The 16,509-nt window shown below is 43.0% G+C and overlaps 2 protein-coding genes across 15 annotated transcripts in view; both read right to left on the bottom strand.

The window, feature by feature from the left end:
* The window catches only part of macf1a (microtubule actin crosslinking factor 1a), a 219,733-nt gene that overhangs the window by 116,828 nt on the left and 86,396 nt on the right, over positions 1–16,509 (bottom strand). For 11 of the 14 annotated variants that reach the window (XM_078268399.1, XM_078268407.1, XM_078268406.1 and 8 more), the window contains exons 3-6: positions 15,870–15,959; positions 15,058–15,159; positions 13,295–13,372; positions 11,709–11,801 (exon numbers count right to left, since the gene is read on the bottom strand). In XM_078268399.1, the coding sequence (XP_078124525.1) occupies positions 11,709–11,801; positions 13,295–13,372; positions 15,058–15,159; positions 15,870–15,959 (363 nt within the window). The remainder of the gene's footprint in view (positions 1–11,708; positions 11,802–13,294; positions 13,373–15,057; positions 15,160–15,869; positions 15,960–16,509) is intronic. The other 3 variants (XM_078268411.1, XM_078268410.1, XM_078268403.1) reach the window with 1 other exon arrangement.
* On the bottom strand, positions 2,798–4,355 carry LOC144529224 (uncharacterized). Its single transcript, XM_078268229.1, has one exon. The coding sequence runs from the start codon at positions 4,076–4,078 to the stop codon at positions 2,798–2,800; it is 1,281 nt and encodes a 426-aa protein (XP_078124355.1). The 5' UTR covers positions 4,079–4,355.

Raw genomic sequence — 16,509 nt, forward strand, 5'->3', positions numbered from 1 at the left:
TTGTGGATCTACTGTATCAGTGTTTGAGTGTTTCTCCTGAGTCAGCAACTGTGCATCAAATGAGACACGTAGCACTAAACACAACCCGACATGCCATCAGCTGCTGTACTGCGCAGCCATACTGTACTGCCTTTTAATGTTGAGGAGAACGCAACGAACTCTGGCAGCCGTAGTGAAAAGCGCCCGTCATCTGCTATATCACTGCAGTGGCTGCAGCAGTCTTTTCATTTTCAAGGTGAAGGAGAGCTGAAAGCTGTGAGCTAGCACACTTTCTCTCTGCTCATTCCTGCAATTGAGCCTCAAACATTTTTCACATCCCAAACACACACTGTACAAAGAAGCACTGGGCTAGACTAATAGGCTAAGCTCCATACAGACATTTGAACAGTATGCACTGCAATGAATGCTTCACAACACACTGAGGTTAAGATATTCCATGGCAATTTGTCTTTTATATTTCACTAGATAGCAACAGTAAAACAACAACTTGGTACAGAGTCATGAGGCAATGCATCATAGCCGTTTCTTGACATTACAAAAGGGCTTAAAGATATACTTTTCTTTGACACTTAATAAAGTAATGTCCGTGCAGGTATGGCTAGTAACTTCAGCACTGTTTTCGTACTTACCAAAATGTGTCTGTAGCATTGTGTATCAAATACCAAAAGCTGGCATTAAATGTCTATAAGATTCAGAAGCTTTTTCACTAATCATTTGATTAGATCCTGATGTTTTAGACTATTTTATCATAGGGAAGTTGATATGTGGCAAGAACATTTAACACCTGAAACATCTGGGTTGTTTGGTTTAGTGATAAAAAGGTTTTTGTAGACAAAAACATGTTTCTATTTATCAAATTAAGTACCAAAACTCAAAAACTTTAAACAATAACCAGCCCTACTGGCAGGCAGCAAACTGTAAAATATGCTGAATACAGCCAAATAAACAGGCAAAGGTAATGTAAAAAGACTATTGTGTAAATCACCAACAGAAAATGATAGTGATGATGTTTGAATGAACCGATCTCACCCGTCTACTTCCCCCCCCCCCAGTAAACTTTTTCAACCAAAACCACCAGAGCTACACAGACACAGACATACGCCCATGGATGCATTGTGTGCTGCTGAAAATTACATGTTTCAGTTTGGAACAAGAGGCAACCATGTCATTTGAAGCAATGACCCTTCTCTCACACAAAGAAACAGCCGGCCTGTCTGCCACACTCTAACAGACGTCAGTAGTGAGCGAGTATGTGTGTAAGGGAAATAACAAGCAGTGGAAAGAGGTGAAGGGGAAGAAATGAAGTGAAGGAAGAAGGATACTGGGAGAGAAGGCTGTGCCGCGTTGATTAGGCTCTGGGGACAGAGGCAGAAAGAATAGAGAGAGGCATAGTGCCTTTCAAGAGCTGATAACAACACACATGCATACATACATATATAACGCTTCATGACAACAAACACGGTGCAGAAATGATAACAAAGGAAGCCTTCAAATAGCATCATACAAATCAAGAGCTGTGAATGCCTCTCTGCAGCACTATAAACCACTGGTTTGAAAATGGGCTCCAGAGACCTCAAGCTTTACATGTTGCACAACAAAATGTTACTGTTTAATGTATTACAAAATAACCCAAAAGGTTAAGTAGATGAATAACCTTTAGGTTCCAATCTCATCACCATATTATCGATAACAAAACCATTCCTTCAATCTTGAGAACAAAATCTTGAAAAGTCCAAACATTTTGATTCCCCAGAACACAAGGTAATGCTATTTAAGAAAGCTGTTGTCTGTGCAATGTTATCCCTATGGAATGTCTTTGTAAACAACCCATGTTACTCCTAATATTATTTTACCTTTCATATGTATTCTGTTGATTTGATACTGTGTGTAATTTTAGTTTAGGCTTTTTTTTTTTTTTTTTCTTCTCAGTATTTTAGTTTATTTTTATTGGATTATGCATTGGAGATAGAGCTGGGCAATATATTGATATTATATAGATATCGTGATATGAGACTAGATATCGGCTTAGATTTTGGATATCGTAATATGGCATAAGTGTTGTGTTTTCCTGGTTTTAAAGGCTGCATTACAGTAGAGTTATGTAATTTTCTGAACTTACCAGACTGTTGTAACTGTTCTTTGCCTTTACCCACTTAGTCATTATATCCACATTACTGATGATTATTTATCAAAAATCTCATTTTGTAAATATTTTGTGAAAGCACCAATAGTCAACACTACAATATCGTTGCGGTATCGATATCGAGGTATTTGGTCAAAAATATCGTGATATTTGATTTTCTCCATATCGCCCAGCCCTAATTGGAGAGTGCCCCGATTAAGCCTTTAAAGGGTTTTTTGTATCTCTCCATCACATCTTTTATTGTGTATATTAATCTGTAGTATTTGTATATGTGTAAACCAAAAAACTAAACTAAATGTCCTTAGGAGGCTTGTTTTATCTGACTACCAGTCCAAAACCTAAAGACATTCAATTGATAATAGAGTAGAGGACCAAATCCTCACATTTGTGAAGCTGGAGCAAACAAATGTTTGTCATTTTCCTTCATAAATGACTTAAAAAAGTAATGTATTACCATTAGTGTTGATTAATTTTCTGCAGATCGACTTTTTGAATTGATTTATTCAGGGGGTTTCCAATCTTTTTTGCACTTTTTTTTGCTGAGTCATATCGCTTCTTGTCAGCCAGGTAGCAAATGTTCTGAGATCTGGTACCGTGTCAACGGGAACCTCTGGATTAATCAACTAATTGTCGTAGCACTCTTCAAGACAGAGATCAAGATAAAGATCTAAGAGAGTTGGTTAACAGATTAGATGTGTGACTGGAAGAAAGAGGTAGAGGTAGACAGATGCAAACCTGTGGCAGATATTTTACAGTCGCCTGTTGCAGAGGGCTCTCCATCATGGAGTCCAGTCTCTCTGATGAGCTGCTGGTCAGCCCTCCCCAGTCTGTCTGACTGGGAGTGGTGCCCGCTGTTTCTGGTGATGTTAGTGGCAGGTCGCTGGCATAGCCCGACTCCAACAGAGAATACTGTTCCTGTGCACGAACTGGGGTGTCCAAGCTAAATCCCTTGACAGCCATAGTCTCCTGAATCCACATTTGGTTAGAGGACATGGGGAAATCCCCTGCAGGCATCTTGGCTCTACTTTTGTCTTCCTCAGTCAGTTGGACTTTGAGAATATTTCCTGTGACTGAAGATGGGGCAAGGGGCTCTTTGCGCACCTCTACCTCACTGTCACGTTCGGCCCTCCACACTGGAGAGCCAAAATCACTGGGGTACACTGTCCTCACCACGCAGAGTTTACCATCCACCTCACGGATATGGACCACACCTTTGTGCTCCCTCCCTGAAGGTGTCCGCACCACTGCTACAGTCCCTTCTGGTCCTCCTTTAACTCCCCCATCCCCCTTTTCCTCTCTCTCTACCCTCCCCTTTTCTTTTTTCTCCTTCTTCTGTCGGAGGATCCAAGGTTTCTCTAGGACCCCTTGGACTTTCTCCTTAACGCGGCAGACCCTCCCTCCACCTGGAGTGGTACTGCCCAGGGCTGAGGCTGTGTTGACTGGGGTGGTGGTTGTGGTTTGGCTTGGGATGCTGGAGACATCTATGATGGCGCTAACAGTGTCTTCCTCCCCTGGAAGGCAGAAAACCCCTCTCCAGGCTGGGCTGGGCTTGGGGGACACTTCAAGTAATCTGTTGCCCATTTGGCCCTCTACACTGGCACTCACGAAGCCAGGGGAAAGTGTATTGCTGTGAAGATTCGTTTTGGTATGAGTGAACTGGGTATCAGGCACTGTCATTCGAGTCCTAGCTCTGTTGCTAAAATCTGCCGTTTCTATAACTGCAGCCTTTTCCTCATCGTCTTCATCCTCTTCCTCTCTTTCATCAGGCTCATGGCTTCGTTGTCGCTCAAAGTCCTCCTGTTCTAACTCTCCTTTCCTGTTCTTCTTGCCCTTGTGCTTACGTCTGAAACGTAGACGCTTCTTTGGTGAAAGTGGGGGGCCTCCCCCGAGTTCCCCCTCCCGAGGAGGCCTGACACAACCAATGGAGTTCCCCATGTCTCTGATGTTGACAGATATTATGTTGTAAAGATAAAAAACTGCAGCAAAAATACAGGAAGTTAATCCATCAGAGAAGGGAAAATTATTATAATTATTATACTAAATTTAAATTTAGTCCATGTGTTTTAGAGCAAAATCCCATCCCTCAAAAAAAGAGACAGTGGAAAGGGAATGTTCAGATAGGCTGGCAAGTGACTGACAGTTCCCTCAATCTGTGAGTAATGTGAAGTTAGGAAGAGCACGTTTAGCTCCACTTTCCATGGCAGCATCTTAAATAAAATCCGGTAAATAGAAAGAGGGATGTATGAGCTGTCAACAGAGGAAAGAGAGGGAAGGTCAGTCTTTTTCTCAGGCAACTTTTGGTTTAATCCCGAAGCAGGCAGCTCAGGCCGACGTGTCACAGCTCCCACCTGTCCTTCCTCTTTCCTTCACCTCACCTGACTTGGATTCAGGGGCTGCACTGGCAAGCCCTGCTCTCTCCCTAAGGGCCTGCTGTGTAAAAGTGTATGAATATTGGCACACAGCTGGCTACTTTACTTGATCTGTTTATCCCAGAAGACATGTAGTCGCAGTCAAGGACACAAGGACACAGCTATGTCAGCAGAGCCACACAAGGGAGGAAAATAAATGTGGTTAGGGTCAGGTGTCTGATTTATCACCGGGCTTTTTGGCAGGTGAGCTGTTACCTGGTGTAAGGCAATGTGTCAGGCAGGATAATGAATGTGGGAGAGAGAAAAATGTAGTGCAGTCCGGTGCTATTCAGACCATTAGTGAAGCTTCAGCTGATTCACACACACACACACACACACACACACACACACATGTGACATGAGAACGAAGTGTGAAAGTCTGAGAGTATGTACTGCTGGATTTCTGGGAGTTTTGGAATCAGAGGCAGTCTTATCGCATTTATAATTCAATGTCACAATTCCCTCAAATATGAGTGGTGATTACTACGCAAGGCAGAGAGAAAAGCAACACCATCGTCTGCTGCAATTGCATTCTGATTCCTCTTTTTTACCTCGATAAACCACAAACAAAGTGATGTTGATGTCGGTTCCAGGTGCCAGAGCTCTATCTACACTCAGATCTAACAGCTATCTGAGCTCATGAATTAATGATGCCCATCTCTCCCACTGTGGTAATGTTATTGCAGTGCAAGAGGAGAGAGGTAAGATCCCTAACGCAAGTCAGCCATCGGTGGGAATCCTACCCGTCACGGTACTCGTAGTGGAAGTAGTATTAATGTTGAAGCTGTCGATATCCCTCGTAGTAACGGCGGGCTCGGTGTCTCATTCTGCCGAGACAGCACGACGCCCAGATTGGGTGTGGGTGAGAGATAGTGTGCAGTCAGCCAATGCTGCCGCAGATTGCTGTGAGATTCAGCCAATACTCTGACAGCTTGTTAAATACTCAATCAGAGCATCGGCTTCCCGCCCTGATGCTTCTCCTTGTCATCCTCCCACGATTTAATCCTGCCTCGTCATTGAGCTGACGCCTCACACGATGTGTCGACCCTTCCAGCTTGTGTTCGTTCCTCCTCTTAAGGGACTGTTGTTGTCAATATGTTGAAATCCCAAATTGCTGGCGTTAATTTCTCTCATTGAAAGATTGGCAGGAAAGTCTTCACAATGATTATCTAGGGCAGCCAGATACCTGTGGAATCAACTCACCGTAGTAGAAAACCCACAAAATGTAGCTGTGTGCCTGAGTAGGGTGCCGGTCTAAATCTAGAGGCAGCCAAATGCAGACAGACTCCACCTTAAGCTCCCCAGACACAGCTTTTGGCATCACATGCCTCTCCCCTAGATACACGTCTAAAGACACCTCAATGTCGGACTCCCTGAGGACCAGAGGTGGCTGAGAATTGTGTTCCAGGGCTGTCCAATCATAAACCTCCCATGTCCTGCTGTCAGTCTACCAGTTAAGTAAGCTTCCCCTTCCTCAGGTGGTGCAGTGCGACGATGCAACAGCCTGACAAAATCCACAGTTTGCAGCAGGTGGGGAGGTATTTAGACCATGTCTTATGCCGAGACAAAAAAAACATCAGGCTGGGGGGAAAAGGCTCTCGTTCCGTTTCTCTTCTGTGGTGTCTTTTCGTCTCTTAATAATTCCTCACGTCCACCAGATCTAATTTGGAAGAGGCATCTGGGGTAGGAGCCGGAGCTGGACTGAGGCAGAAGAGGAGGAAGGGAGGAAGAGACTGGTACGGTGTCAGCTTAGCTAAGGTCTTGTCAAGATCCAGATTAAAAGTAGCAGATTTACTTAGTCTACACGTACAGATGTGTACCTGGAACAGAGCCAAAGGGATTCAGTGTCCAGTGAAGGGCAGTCTTGAACTCCACGCAGCACAGCGGCAGAGGTTTAGGAGAAGAGGGTCTGCACTCCCCTTAATAAAAACAAAGACATGCAGGGAGCAAAAAACAGGAACACAGGGCGTCTCCGGCTAAAAGAAACCGTGGCTCCGTCAGACAAGCATGGCTGGATTGATCCGATTGATACGGTGGAGGCCAGAGAAACAGCAAGTGTGTGGCTATCCTGGAGAGAGTGTGAGTGTTTGTTTGTGCCTGCAAGGTTGGGCGGTCCCCCGGTCAGCTGTGTGAGCCCGTCTACATACGTGTCCACGAGTGTCTTGTCCTGCTGTGCGTTTGAGGCCTGCTGATCCGGGGAAGCCAGGAGCTCCAGTGACAGCAGGCAGCCTGGATTCGTCTCTCCCTTGGCTGGCTTCACTCTTCCGCTTTATCCCTCATTCACAGACGCCGGCAGAGGGAGAGAAAAGCTTTTATCTCCCGGCTGCTGCAGCTTCACACTCTCTTCTGCTCGATCTCTCGCTCTCACAATCCACCCCTCCCTCCGTGGTTTTCCTCCTCCTATCCGCTTGCTCGTTACTCCTACCGCTCTCTCTCTCTCTCTTTCTCTCTCGGCTGTTAGTGAGCAGCTTTCTATGCCACACATGCACACACACACACTTGACCCAAAAGCTTCCCTGAATGACAGCGAGCGGGAGAGAAATCAAATCTAAAGACTGTTGAGTTTCTGCAAAATAAATGAGAAGCAGGTTAGCACCTCAATTTGTTTCTCTCTCACTCTTTTTCCATCTATTCCCTTCAGTCTCCATCTGTCCATCAAGCTACAGGTTATGAATGGCTCTGGGGTGAAGAGTAGCGGGCGCGCGGAGAAGGGAGGGAGTGACGAAAGAGATTTGAGGGAATTAAGAGAACGTTGAAAAGGACAGAAGAAAAACAGGAGGGGCTGGATTCTTTTCTTTTTTTTTCTTTTTCTTGGGGGGAGAGAGAGAGACACTCACATGCACACACACACACACACACACACATCAGAGCAGTTATGGTTTGGAAATGAGTTGACGGAGATTTGTCTATACTGTTTATACAGAGGTCACTGGTTGTATTCGGTCATTGCAGGCTTTTTAATGGCAATATGGGATTTGCAGGGTTTCTGCATCACTGTGATGAAGTACCTGATTTTTACAGGCATTTAATCCATTGGATTAGCCCAAAATAGCCCTTTTTAATCTGATGTTTAGAATCTATAAAGGGTTAGTGCTGTGCTAAAACCATTACTAACGGATGGGTTAACCGGTTAAATCATCTATGTCAAGCAAAATGGCTTTTTGATAATTTCAAATCCTTAAATGTGATAATATACGGTTATTTTCTCAGTTTTATTACTGTAAATTATATCTTTGGGTTTTGGGGAATTGAGATTGCTACTTCTTTCTTATATTTTATGGACTGAACGATTAATTGGAAAAATGATTTACAGATTCATCGATGATGGGAACAAACATGAGTTGCAGCCCTAATAGACAAGTATACAATGGGGTAGAAAACAAAATAGAAAATTTGATCCATATTTCCCACAAAAAATAATAAGTAATGTAGCTGTATTCAGATTTTTAACTCCGCTCCTACACCACTGAACTCATTTAAAGTCATGTTGCCATCTACAGCCTCTATAGGCCTACACCCACCATCACTGCACAGACATGAGGTTGAATAACAGCTCATTCATACATGTGATTCTGTACAGTGCAGCATGATAGCAACACAGCAGGAGAAAAAGATTTGTCACCAGCACTGCAGATGTAAGAACTCATACTACTTTGCATATACAATAAGTGCCTAATGTATGGCGAACGTTTTTAGAGAGACAGATATGGATGGAGACCACTAACAGGCGGCAACTCTAAAGTGGTGAAAGCAATGGTAATCCATCTTCTTTCATTAACCAAATGCACAGAGAGCATAAGAGAACAACACACACCAACACACATGGAAAAGGCATGAACCAATGGGAGAAAAGCACTAATCAAGCCGCCGAGGCTTTCACCCCTTCGCTGTGGCTGCAGGCCATCATGAGCTGTGCTAATCAGACAGCAGCCTTCGTCTGAAACCAGTTTTAGCTTTTCACAAGACGCAGCCACTGCATGCTGGACTTTCAGAAGCTCTTTTGATCATATATCTAGCAGCTCTTTTGTCAATAATGTGCGCTGAAGCATTGTGATCGAGCTTGAGATTTTCATTATCATAATTCAGGCTCCCGTTTGTGCTCCTTACAGTCTGCTTGATGGTGGGAATCTATAGTGAAGTCAGTGTGAACCGTCACAGACGGTGATCAATTGATGCGACACAGGCCTAAATTAGTACCAAGTAACACTGATAAATTAAACCCAATTGCTGATTCTGCCATAAAGCAAGTCAGATAAACAGTGATGAATTTCTTCAACAGATCAGAAATTAACTCTGTGACGAAATTATCAGTAATGTACAGCTAGCTTAGCCAAACACAGGCAGACACAGTGCAACAGGAGGAGGGTCCACGGACAGGGATTTCTCTGTATGGCTAGAGACTTTTTTAACCAGCCGGGTCTTCTTTAATACTGAGCTAACTGGTGTCACCTAGTGGTTAGATTGAGTAACTACAGTCAAGTTTAAACGGGGAGTAGTGGGAATTTCTATTATAGACAATTTCTTGACTGTTCTGACATTCACAGCTGTGGTTGTCAGTGACATTCACACTACCTGGTATACAGGTTTGATTCCCAATGATGATGAGCATGTTAAAGTATCAATTAAAAGTAGTAATATTGTGAACTGTGAAAGTTAGAAAAAATGCTAGAAAGCTGTCTGCATGCTTTGACAAGCAACATTTAAATACAAGTTTTTGTCGCTTTCTTGCAAAAAAAGATTGGAGTTTTCATTTTATTTGCTTTCGATGATAATGAGCTGGTGGCTGACAGATATTTGCAAGAAATTGTTAATAAAATCCTCGGAGTTTAAAGCTGTTTGACTTCAGCAGGTTTGCTGAGGAAGCAGGTTGTCTGGGCCAGCTGACAGAGTAAGGTAACACCTCATCTGTAACTTGATGGGCCAGTGAAATTATATGGGTTATAACCGTTATAACCCAAATGAAAAATGACAGCTTACTGAGAAACATCCTGATGTGCCGAGACACTCCTTTGCTACTGGTCACAAAGACTTGGAGGCTTGTTTTCAAATATGAATTCATCATCATAATACTCTTTGTCATCATTGATGTTCAGACCAAAGCAGGTAAAAGTGCATATGTGGGCCATGCTGCATTTAAAGCATTTAGTGACCATTTTTCCTGTGTATCGCACTAAATACTGCACTAAAACCACATGTTTTCACAGTTTGAGCGATGAGATGTTAATACAAAGTAATTGAAAAGGTCGTTTTTGTCCATGTCAAACAGGACGACTCTCAGTGTGAGCTTGAGATGGATGTTCCTTGTGTCTATTTGAAAAGAGCAGAAACAAATCCAGATGTAGTTCAAATCCTGACATAAGATTATCCCATTTATATTGCATTTTTGGGGTGTAATTATACGGTGACATGAGGACATATGAGCACATGTTGCTGATCACATGTTGCTGATCTACCACCTTGCATTTACAGTAATAATCATCAAACCACAACACAGTGCAGGGACACAGAGCTCTGACGGACTGGAGTCTCTCACTGCAGCTCTGAAAAACTGTCGTCATCTCATGAACCCACTGAACTCTGAAATTAGTTGCTGCTCAGCATGCCAATTCATTCTTTCCATCTCTTTATTTATTTTTATATCTCCTCCGTTGATTTCCTCCAGAACTCTGCAGCCTGTTTCAGCCCCAGTCCTGTCTGTCATCTTTGGGTAAGTCCTGTAGTCCCTCCACCCCTCTCGCTCGCTCTCTCTCTCTCTCTCTCTCTCTCTCTCTCTCTGTGTAACAAGATGTTCTGCTGAGTCATGCCCACTGGAACGGTTGTCGGGGTGTCACGCACTACTGTTTCCATAGCAACCAGCTGGCAGTGTCACCTTGCTAAGGGTCACATCACAGCACAGTCTAGTGGCCAACCATAGCAACTACAACGGGCTCATGAACGTTTCTTTCCAAAAATCAACTGGACAAAAAATGTTCCAGCAATAAAACATAACAAATAAAAATTAGATGCTTTGTTCAAGCTAAAAGGTTTTTGTCTGCAACCTCGGACCCAGTGGTAATGGGAGCCCAGCTGTAATGATTTCAACAGAGTACAACCCTGTCTGCAGGCCACAGTGATGCAGATACATTTAGGGAAATTTATTCCACATCAGGAATCACAAAGAATACACAACAGTTCAAATGACTGACACAATGCCCTTTAGACAACAATGCAGTATTTAGATTTCTCTCCATTTCAAACTTGTAGTTGAAAAAAGCTTTTAAGCTGCATGTTTTTTTTAAAACCTGCAGCAAAAATCGAGGCTCAGGGTTTATATGGATGCCTACGGACTGAACATGTCTCCTGTGATCCCTTTACGCCCGAGCTTTTCCAACTGCCAAACTGAAGCCAAACAGCGGCCTCGTGATGTTTTAAGGACGAATTCCTGCAAGGCCCTGCTCAGAGGTGGTTTTATGCCACAGACTGAGGACAACAACATGATTAAATCACTGATGTGTCCAAATGCCTTTGAGCACAGAGTCACATTGTATACCCCTTAATACGCTTATAAAACACTAACCTGCATGAAAACTTGTACAACTACAGTAACGTGTATAAATCCAACTAGCATTGCTGGAAGAAAACCCTTAAGACTCTGAATCCATCTTACTCAGAGGTTCCACAGAAGAATATCAACGTGCACACAGTCTTTCTGATTTCCACTCCGTGGTGAAAAAAGCAACCTTTTCTGTTGTATAACACACACACACACACACACACACACACACACACACACACACACACACACACAGCTAAGCCCATCCTGGCAGTGACCACAACTCAAATCCCAACAGCTGGACAGAGATGCTGGGTAACAACAGGACAACACAGAAAAGTAGATAAATAATTAAGTCCCCATTTGGAGCAATCTGCTTTCGTTAAAATCCAGATTGAATCACAACAGTAATGATGCGGGTAGTAATTCAATTATTACATAATCAATTAGAGATAATATGTCAATAAGAGCTGAATATGAGAACCTTTAGCTGCCCATTAAGCTTTTCAAATCGAGAACTCAAGAAGTTATGTTCATGCCGGTTTGACTGAAATAACCACTAATTGAGTCCAACACAGGACACACAGAGCCAGAAGCCACAGAACAGCATATGAAGGGCACGGACCTGGAAGTGAAGGATGATGGTCCAGATGAGACCTAACGTCAGCTTGGGGTTCCCGTCGGTGATGTCATCGTTCCTGATGTTCACAAGTTTGACCTGAAAACAGGGAAACAGAAGAGCTTTGGTTTGGTAACAAAATGCTCAAAAGGAGAAGATCTGCTAAGAAAACACATAAATCATTGTTTGTTTTCTGCATGTTAATGATGAAAAATTATCTCTGCTCCAACTATCATGCTCCATTAGAGAGAAATCTTGTGGCTTCGGCTAAGCTAAGCCAAGCCACCCGGGCTGTGTAATTAGACCTGCAGTGAAACTCAGAGAGGATTCAGAGGAAAAAAAAAGGTCAGTTCTCCATGGCTGCTGCCTCTAGGGAACAAGACGAGAGAGACGCAGTTGAAGAAAGATGGGGACTTGAGAGATACAGTATGGAGGAAGAGTGTGGTTTAAAGGAGAGAAAGAGCTGCAGTTTGAGAGTAAACGATAAGATGCAGTGTGCAGTAAGTGAGAAAGATGAATTCATGATAGAGAGGAAACAATGAAAGACGCAGTATGTGGGGGGGGCAGAGAGAGTCGGTAGGTGCTTTATGAAAAATGTTTAGTACAGTTAAATAGATGTCTCTCTCCCTCGCTCTTCTCTCTCTCCCTCTCACCACATTTCTAAACTGCCCAGTCCCTGGATGAAAAGTACAGTATTTCCAATTACTCGCTTATGCAAACTTTGTAGAATTTGCTGCACCGGACTGTAAATAGCAACCAGGAACTTTAAACTACATCAAGGCCTTTTTCACACCAGGCATGTTTGGAGAAGCTGGCAAATAGCTTTCACACAAACTATCCCACACAGACAGCTGAAAATGAGGTTGGCTGTGGTTGTGCAATTACTAATACCTCGAAATCTGTACACAACAATATGAACGCATGTGCACAGTCCCCAGACTGGACTAATACTCATTAAGATATTTACCTCCGGCAAGGAGGTTATGTTTATGGCTCGGTTTGTCTGTTTGTTGGTCGTTTGTTGGTTTGTCTGTTGGTTTGTCTGTTAGGTCTTGGTGAAACTTGATGGAAGGGTGTAGCATGGGCCAAGGAAGAACCCATTGAATTTTGGAGTGGATCCAAATCCTGGGGCGGGGACAAATTATTTGCGAGATAGGGCGTTTGGCGCCATTCATGTGTTGTTGGAATAATTGAAATAATGAGTTCCCGACTTAGCTATTTCACACTGCATTAACATTGTGAAATAGGGCATGCCTTAGCAGAGGCCTGCACACTCAGAGTACCCCTCTAGTGTCCTAATTTCATAATCCTTATGGAAAACACACAAGGTTAATACTGACAAAGAGCTAGACATTTTCATCATGTTTGTCTCAATTCACAGATTATAACAACCAATCTGGAACAAGTGCTGACTCATTTCATGGAATTATAAATAACAAAACTGTCAACTGTTTGCTCAACTAACAAGTGACTAGACACAACCACCAGAGCTGTGTGTGTGTGTGTGTGTGTGTGTGTGTGTGTGTGTGTGTGTGTGTGTATGTGTATGTGTATGTGTGTGTGTGTGTATGTGTGTGTGTGTGTGTGTGTACCTGTCTCTGTTTGAGGAAGTCCAGCGCTATTTGGACATTCTGTAGTCGATGAAATCTCATTCGCCCCTTTTCTCTTGGCTGGAAAGAAAAGAGAGAGAAAATAATGAGGAAAGTCAACAAATCAAATTTAAACTCAGTAGTTTTTTTAGTGACACAAACGCAGGAGGCAGCAGTGAGTGCAAATAAAGCTCAATTCAATCCACAGTGCAGTGAAGTAAAAAATCTGCTCTGGGGGCGCTGTCTTCAACAGGAGCTGTTAAAGACATGCCAAAACTCAGGTGCGAACTACACCCAAACCATGCTGCTCTTCGATTGAAAAATGCAAACTTCATATCAGATAATTCTTCTCATTTTCTTTATTCAACACCACATTTTCACAATGTTTAGAAAGAAAGAAAGAAAGAAAGAAACAAAAACAAACATACAAAGAAACAAAAGCAAGAAACAAAGTAAGAAAGAAACAAAAAAAGAAAGCACACACACAAACATTACAAACACACTTTTGCTGCAAAATGCAGGTGCAGATGTGGGTTCACACTGTGCTGGTAAAAAGAAGGTACACTCAGGGTTAGTCATCACATCAGCGAGGGGAGAGGAGAGGAGAGATGGTGTATGTGTTTTCTATGGCACACATTACAAGTCTAAGCTTGACACACAGTTTGCGCCATTGCATGTTTTCCTCTACCTGTGTTGCTCAGTGTGTTGAGCTACTAAACCAAGTCAATCTGCTCAAACATCTTCCATCCAATCAGAGGGAAACACTCTTTAATTGCAATATACTTTTTTGTTACTGTGATTATTCCTATTACTGCTTCAGAAATATGTTTACATGTCAGTCCTAAACTTTCAATATCCTCAATATAGACATGTTTTGCATTTACAATTAAATAAAACAACAATAGTTTAAGTCAAATACCTCATTCTTTCCAAATTACAGCTACAAATACACACTCCCTGGTCACGTTATATAAAATGTACTGTAATCCAATACAACAGATGCCACAACTTCTTATAATGTTCAGTTTTTGGTGAGGTGTTAATTCAGCTCTATGTTGATTATTGAGGTCCTAGTTAGTGATAGTTTTGCGCTGTAATCAAGTGTGTTTCATCCTCATGTTTGTAAATGAGGTGGGCAAAACATTAGAAGCATCTTTCAATCTGATACAGTCGAATTTAACAACACTCCAAACTACAACCTCAATAATAAACATATAGTTACATAAACACCTCTTTGAACTGAACTTTATAATATAAAGGCAGATTTTATCGCTGAGTTGTTGTTTTGGATTGCATTAGATTGTTAATAAAGTGGCCACTGAGTGTATGATGATATTTAAGTAATATTTTATTGTACACAATTCATGCAAAATAGTCGTAGAGCATTGTCGGTTGAAAATCTTTACAATGCCAACTTTTCAGAAACAGCCCTGTTTTTAAAGGGTTGATGAACTTTCATTCCTGTCTGTCTGTCTGCTCAAAGAGAAACACATAATTTGAACATAAAAACCATCAACACATATGTTATGATGCTGTAACCCAACAGAAATGACGGCCTGCATGTAGTGTGATACAGTAACACAGCATTGTATGTTGTCATGTGCAGCCCAGTATGGTTTCTGGTCAGAGGTCAGTGGCACAGCACTCTCATGCAGCCACACAGCTCCACCTATTGGGGGCAGAGGGTGAAGCTGAAGGGTCAGAGGTCAGAAGTGACAGAGCGAGCGGTGAGCGGCAGAGGGGGAGAAGGGTTGATTCAAACATACTCCCTGAGCTCCTTCCTCCTCCTCATCCTCCCCTCCGAGCAAGATGAGAGGGGGGGCCCGCGAGGTGTATGCCCTTTTCTGTGTAGGGCCGCTTTTCTGTTGCTATGGTAACAAAAGGAGGTGGGGGGGTATGGGAGATAGAAAGAGAGGAAGAGTAAGAAGAGATGAAGTGTGAGATTTGATGGATAAGGAGGACAGAGTGAAAGAGGGCAGGACCAAGTGAAAAAATGGACAAAAGTACCGTAACTGCAAAAAAAGATTATAAAATAATGTAAACACTGTGAAAAAAAGTCAGTTTAACTCACTCAGATCATTGTTCATGATGGTGACAGGGTCAGAAAGGAGCAGTGTGTCCTTTGTGTGATCTTGTGTGTACATAAGCAGACCAGAGTCAGCAGTCTGTTTCTGTTAGTCTACCTGTCTGCCACTGAACCAGCCTGCGTCACATTGTGGCCTGTTTACCGTCAGCATTAGGACTAAGGCTCTTACATCATCACGCTGAGCAAAGTCGGGCCACTGGTGCTCAAGCTAACAAACATTACTAGTGTGCCAGCCTGGAGCAGGGAGTCACCCAGAATGTCTAAAACCTTCAAGCTGGAAAAGGTTTAACTGCCTCTCGAACTCCAGCGTTATTTTTGAAGAGTGTGTGCCACATTCTCAGGATTGTGATGCACTGAGCTGGGGATGCTAGGGTGTGTAATGAGGTAGAGGAGGAGTGTGAAATATTAGTAAGTAAGATGAATAATCATGTGTCTCTGTGTGCGCGTGTGTGTGTGTGTGTGTGTGTGTGTGTGTGTGATAACAATGCATACCAGGGTGACTCCAGAGAGGACCTCCAGCAAGGAAATCAGGTTGTGTCCATCCCTCAGGTCCTCGTACAGGTCTGTGATGTGTTTCCTCACCTGAGAAAGGAGGTAGGAAAGAGGGAAGGAAGAGGTTAGGTGATAAGGGATTAGGGAATAAAGGGAAAGGAATGAGAAGGGAAGAAAAACAGAAAGAAAAAAAGTGAATCACACACTCCAATCAACCCTCTGTTGACTCAACACTGTTGACATCTGCCAGGCCGATTTTGCCCCACAGCTGACGGGGCTGGTGGCAGCGGTTGCCGGGCCAACAGAGGCGATGCAACAGCTGTGGCCCCTTGTCTCTGTTGCCATGACATCGCAACCACAGGGAGTGGGGGTAGGTTGTCACCGGTGGCAACCGCTGCTGACACGGTGACTCAGCAGCAGCCTGATCAGCATCAGTGCTCGTTTTGTTTGAAAGTGGAACACTCAGTGAGACAGACAGACAGACAGACAGACAACTAAACTAGTTTATCCATATTTTGTATGAATTAGAGGACTTTAAATTGAAATGTATAAGCAATCCATTGTTTTATTTTGTTTATGAAACCTTAATTCCAACAAGACCATGACTAAAACGTTGCTCTTCACCTGCTCTCCTGCATGA

This window comes from Sander vitreus, chromosome 14 (genome assembly GCF_031162955.1).
Source record: "Sander vitreus isolate 19-12246 chromosome 14, sanVit1, whole genome shotgun sequence".
Classification (NCBI taxonomy): domain Eukaryota; kingdom Metazoa; phylum Chordata; class Actinopteri; order Perciformes; family Percidae; genus Sander; species Sander vitreus.

Bases quoted from the DNA above. Each gene is read 5' to 3' on its own strand.
- LOC144529224 (XM_078268229.1), bottom strand. From the start codon at position 4,078: ATGGGGAACTCCATTGGTTGTGTCAGGCCTCCTCGGGAGGGGGAACTC.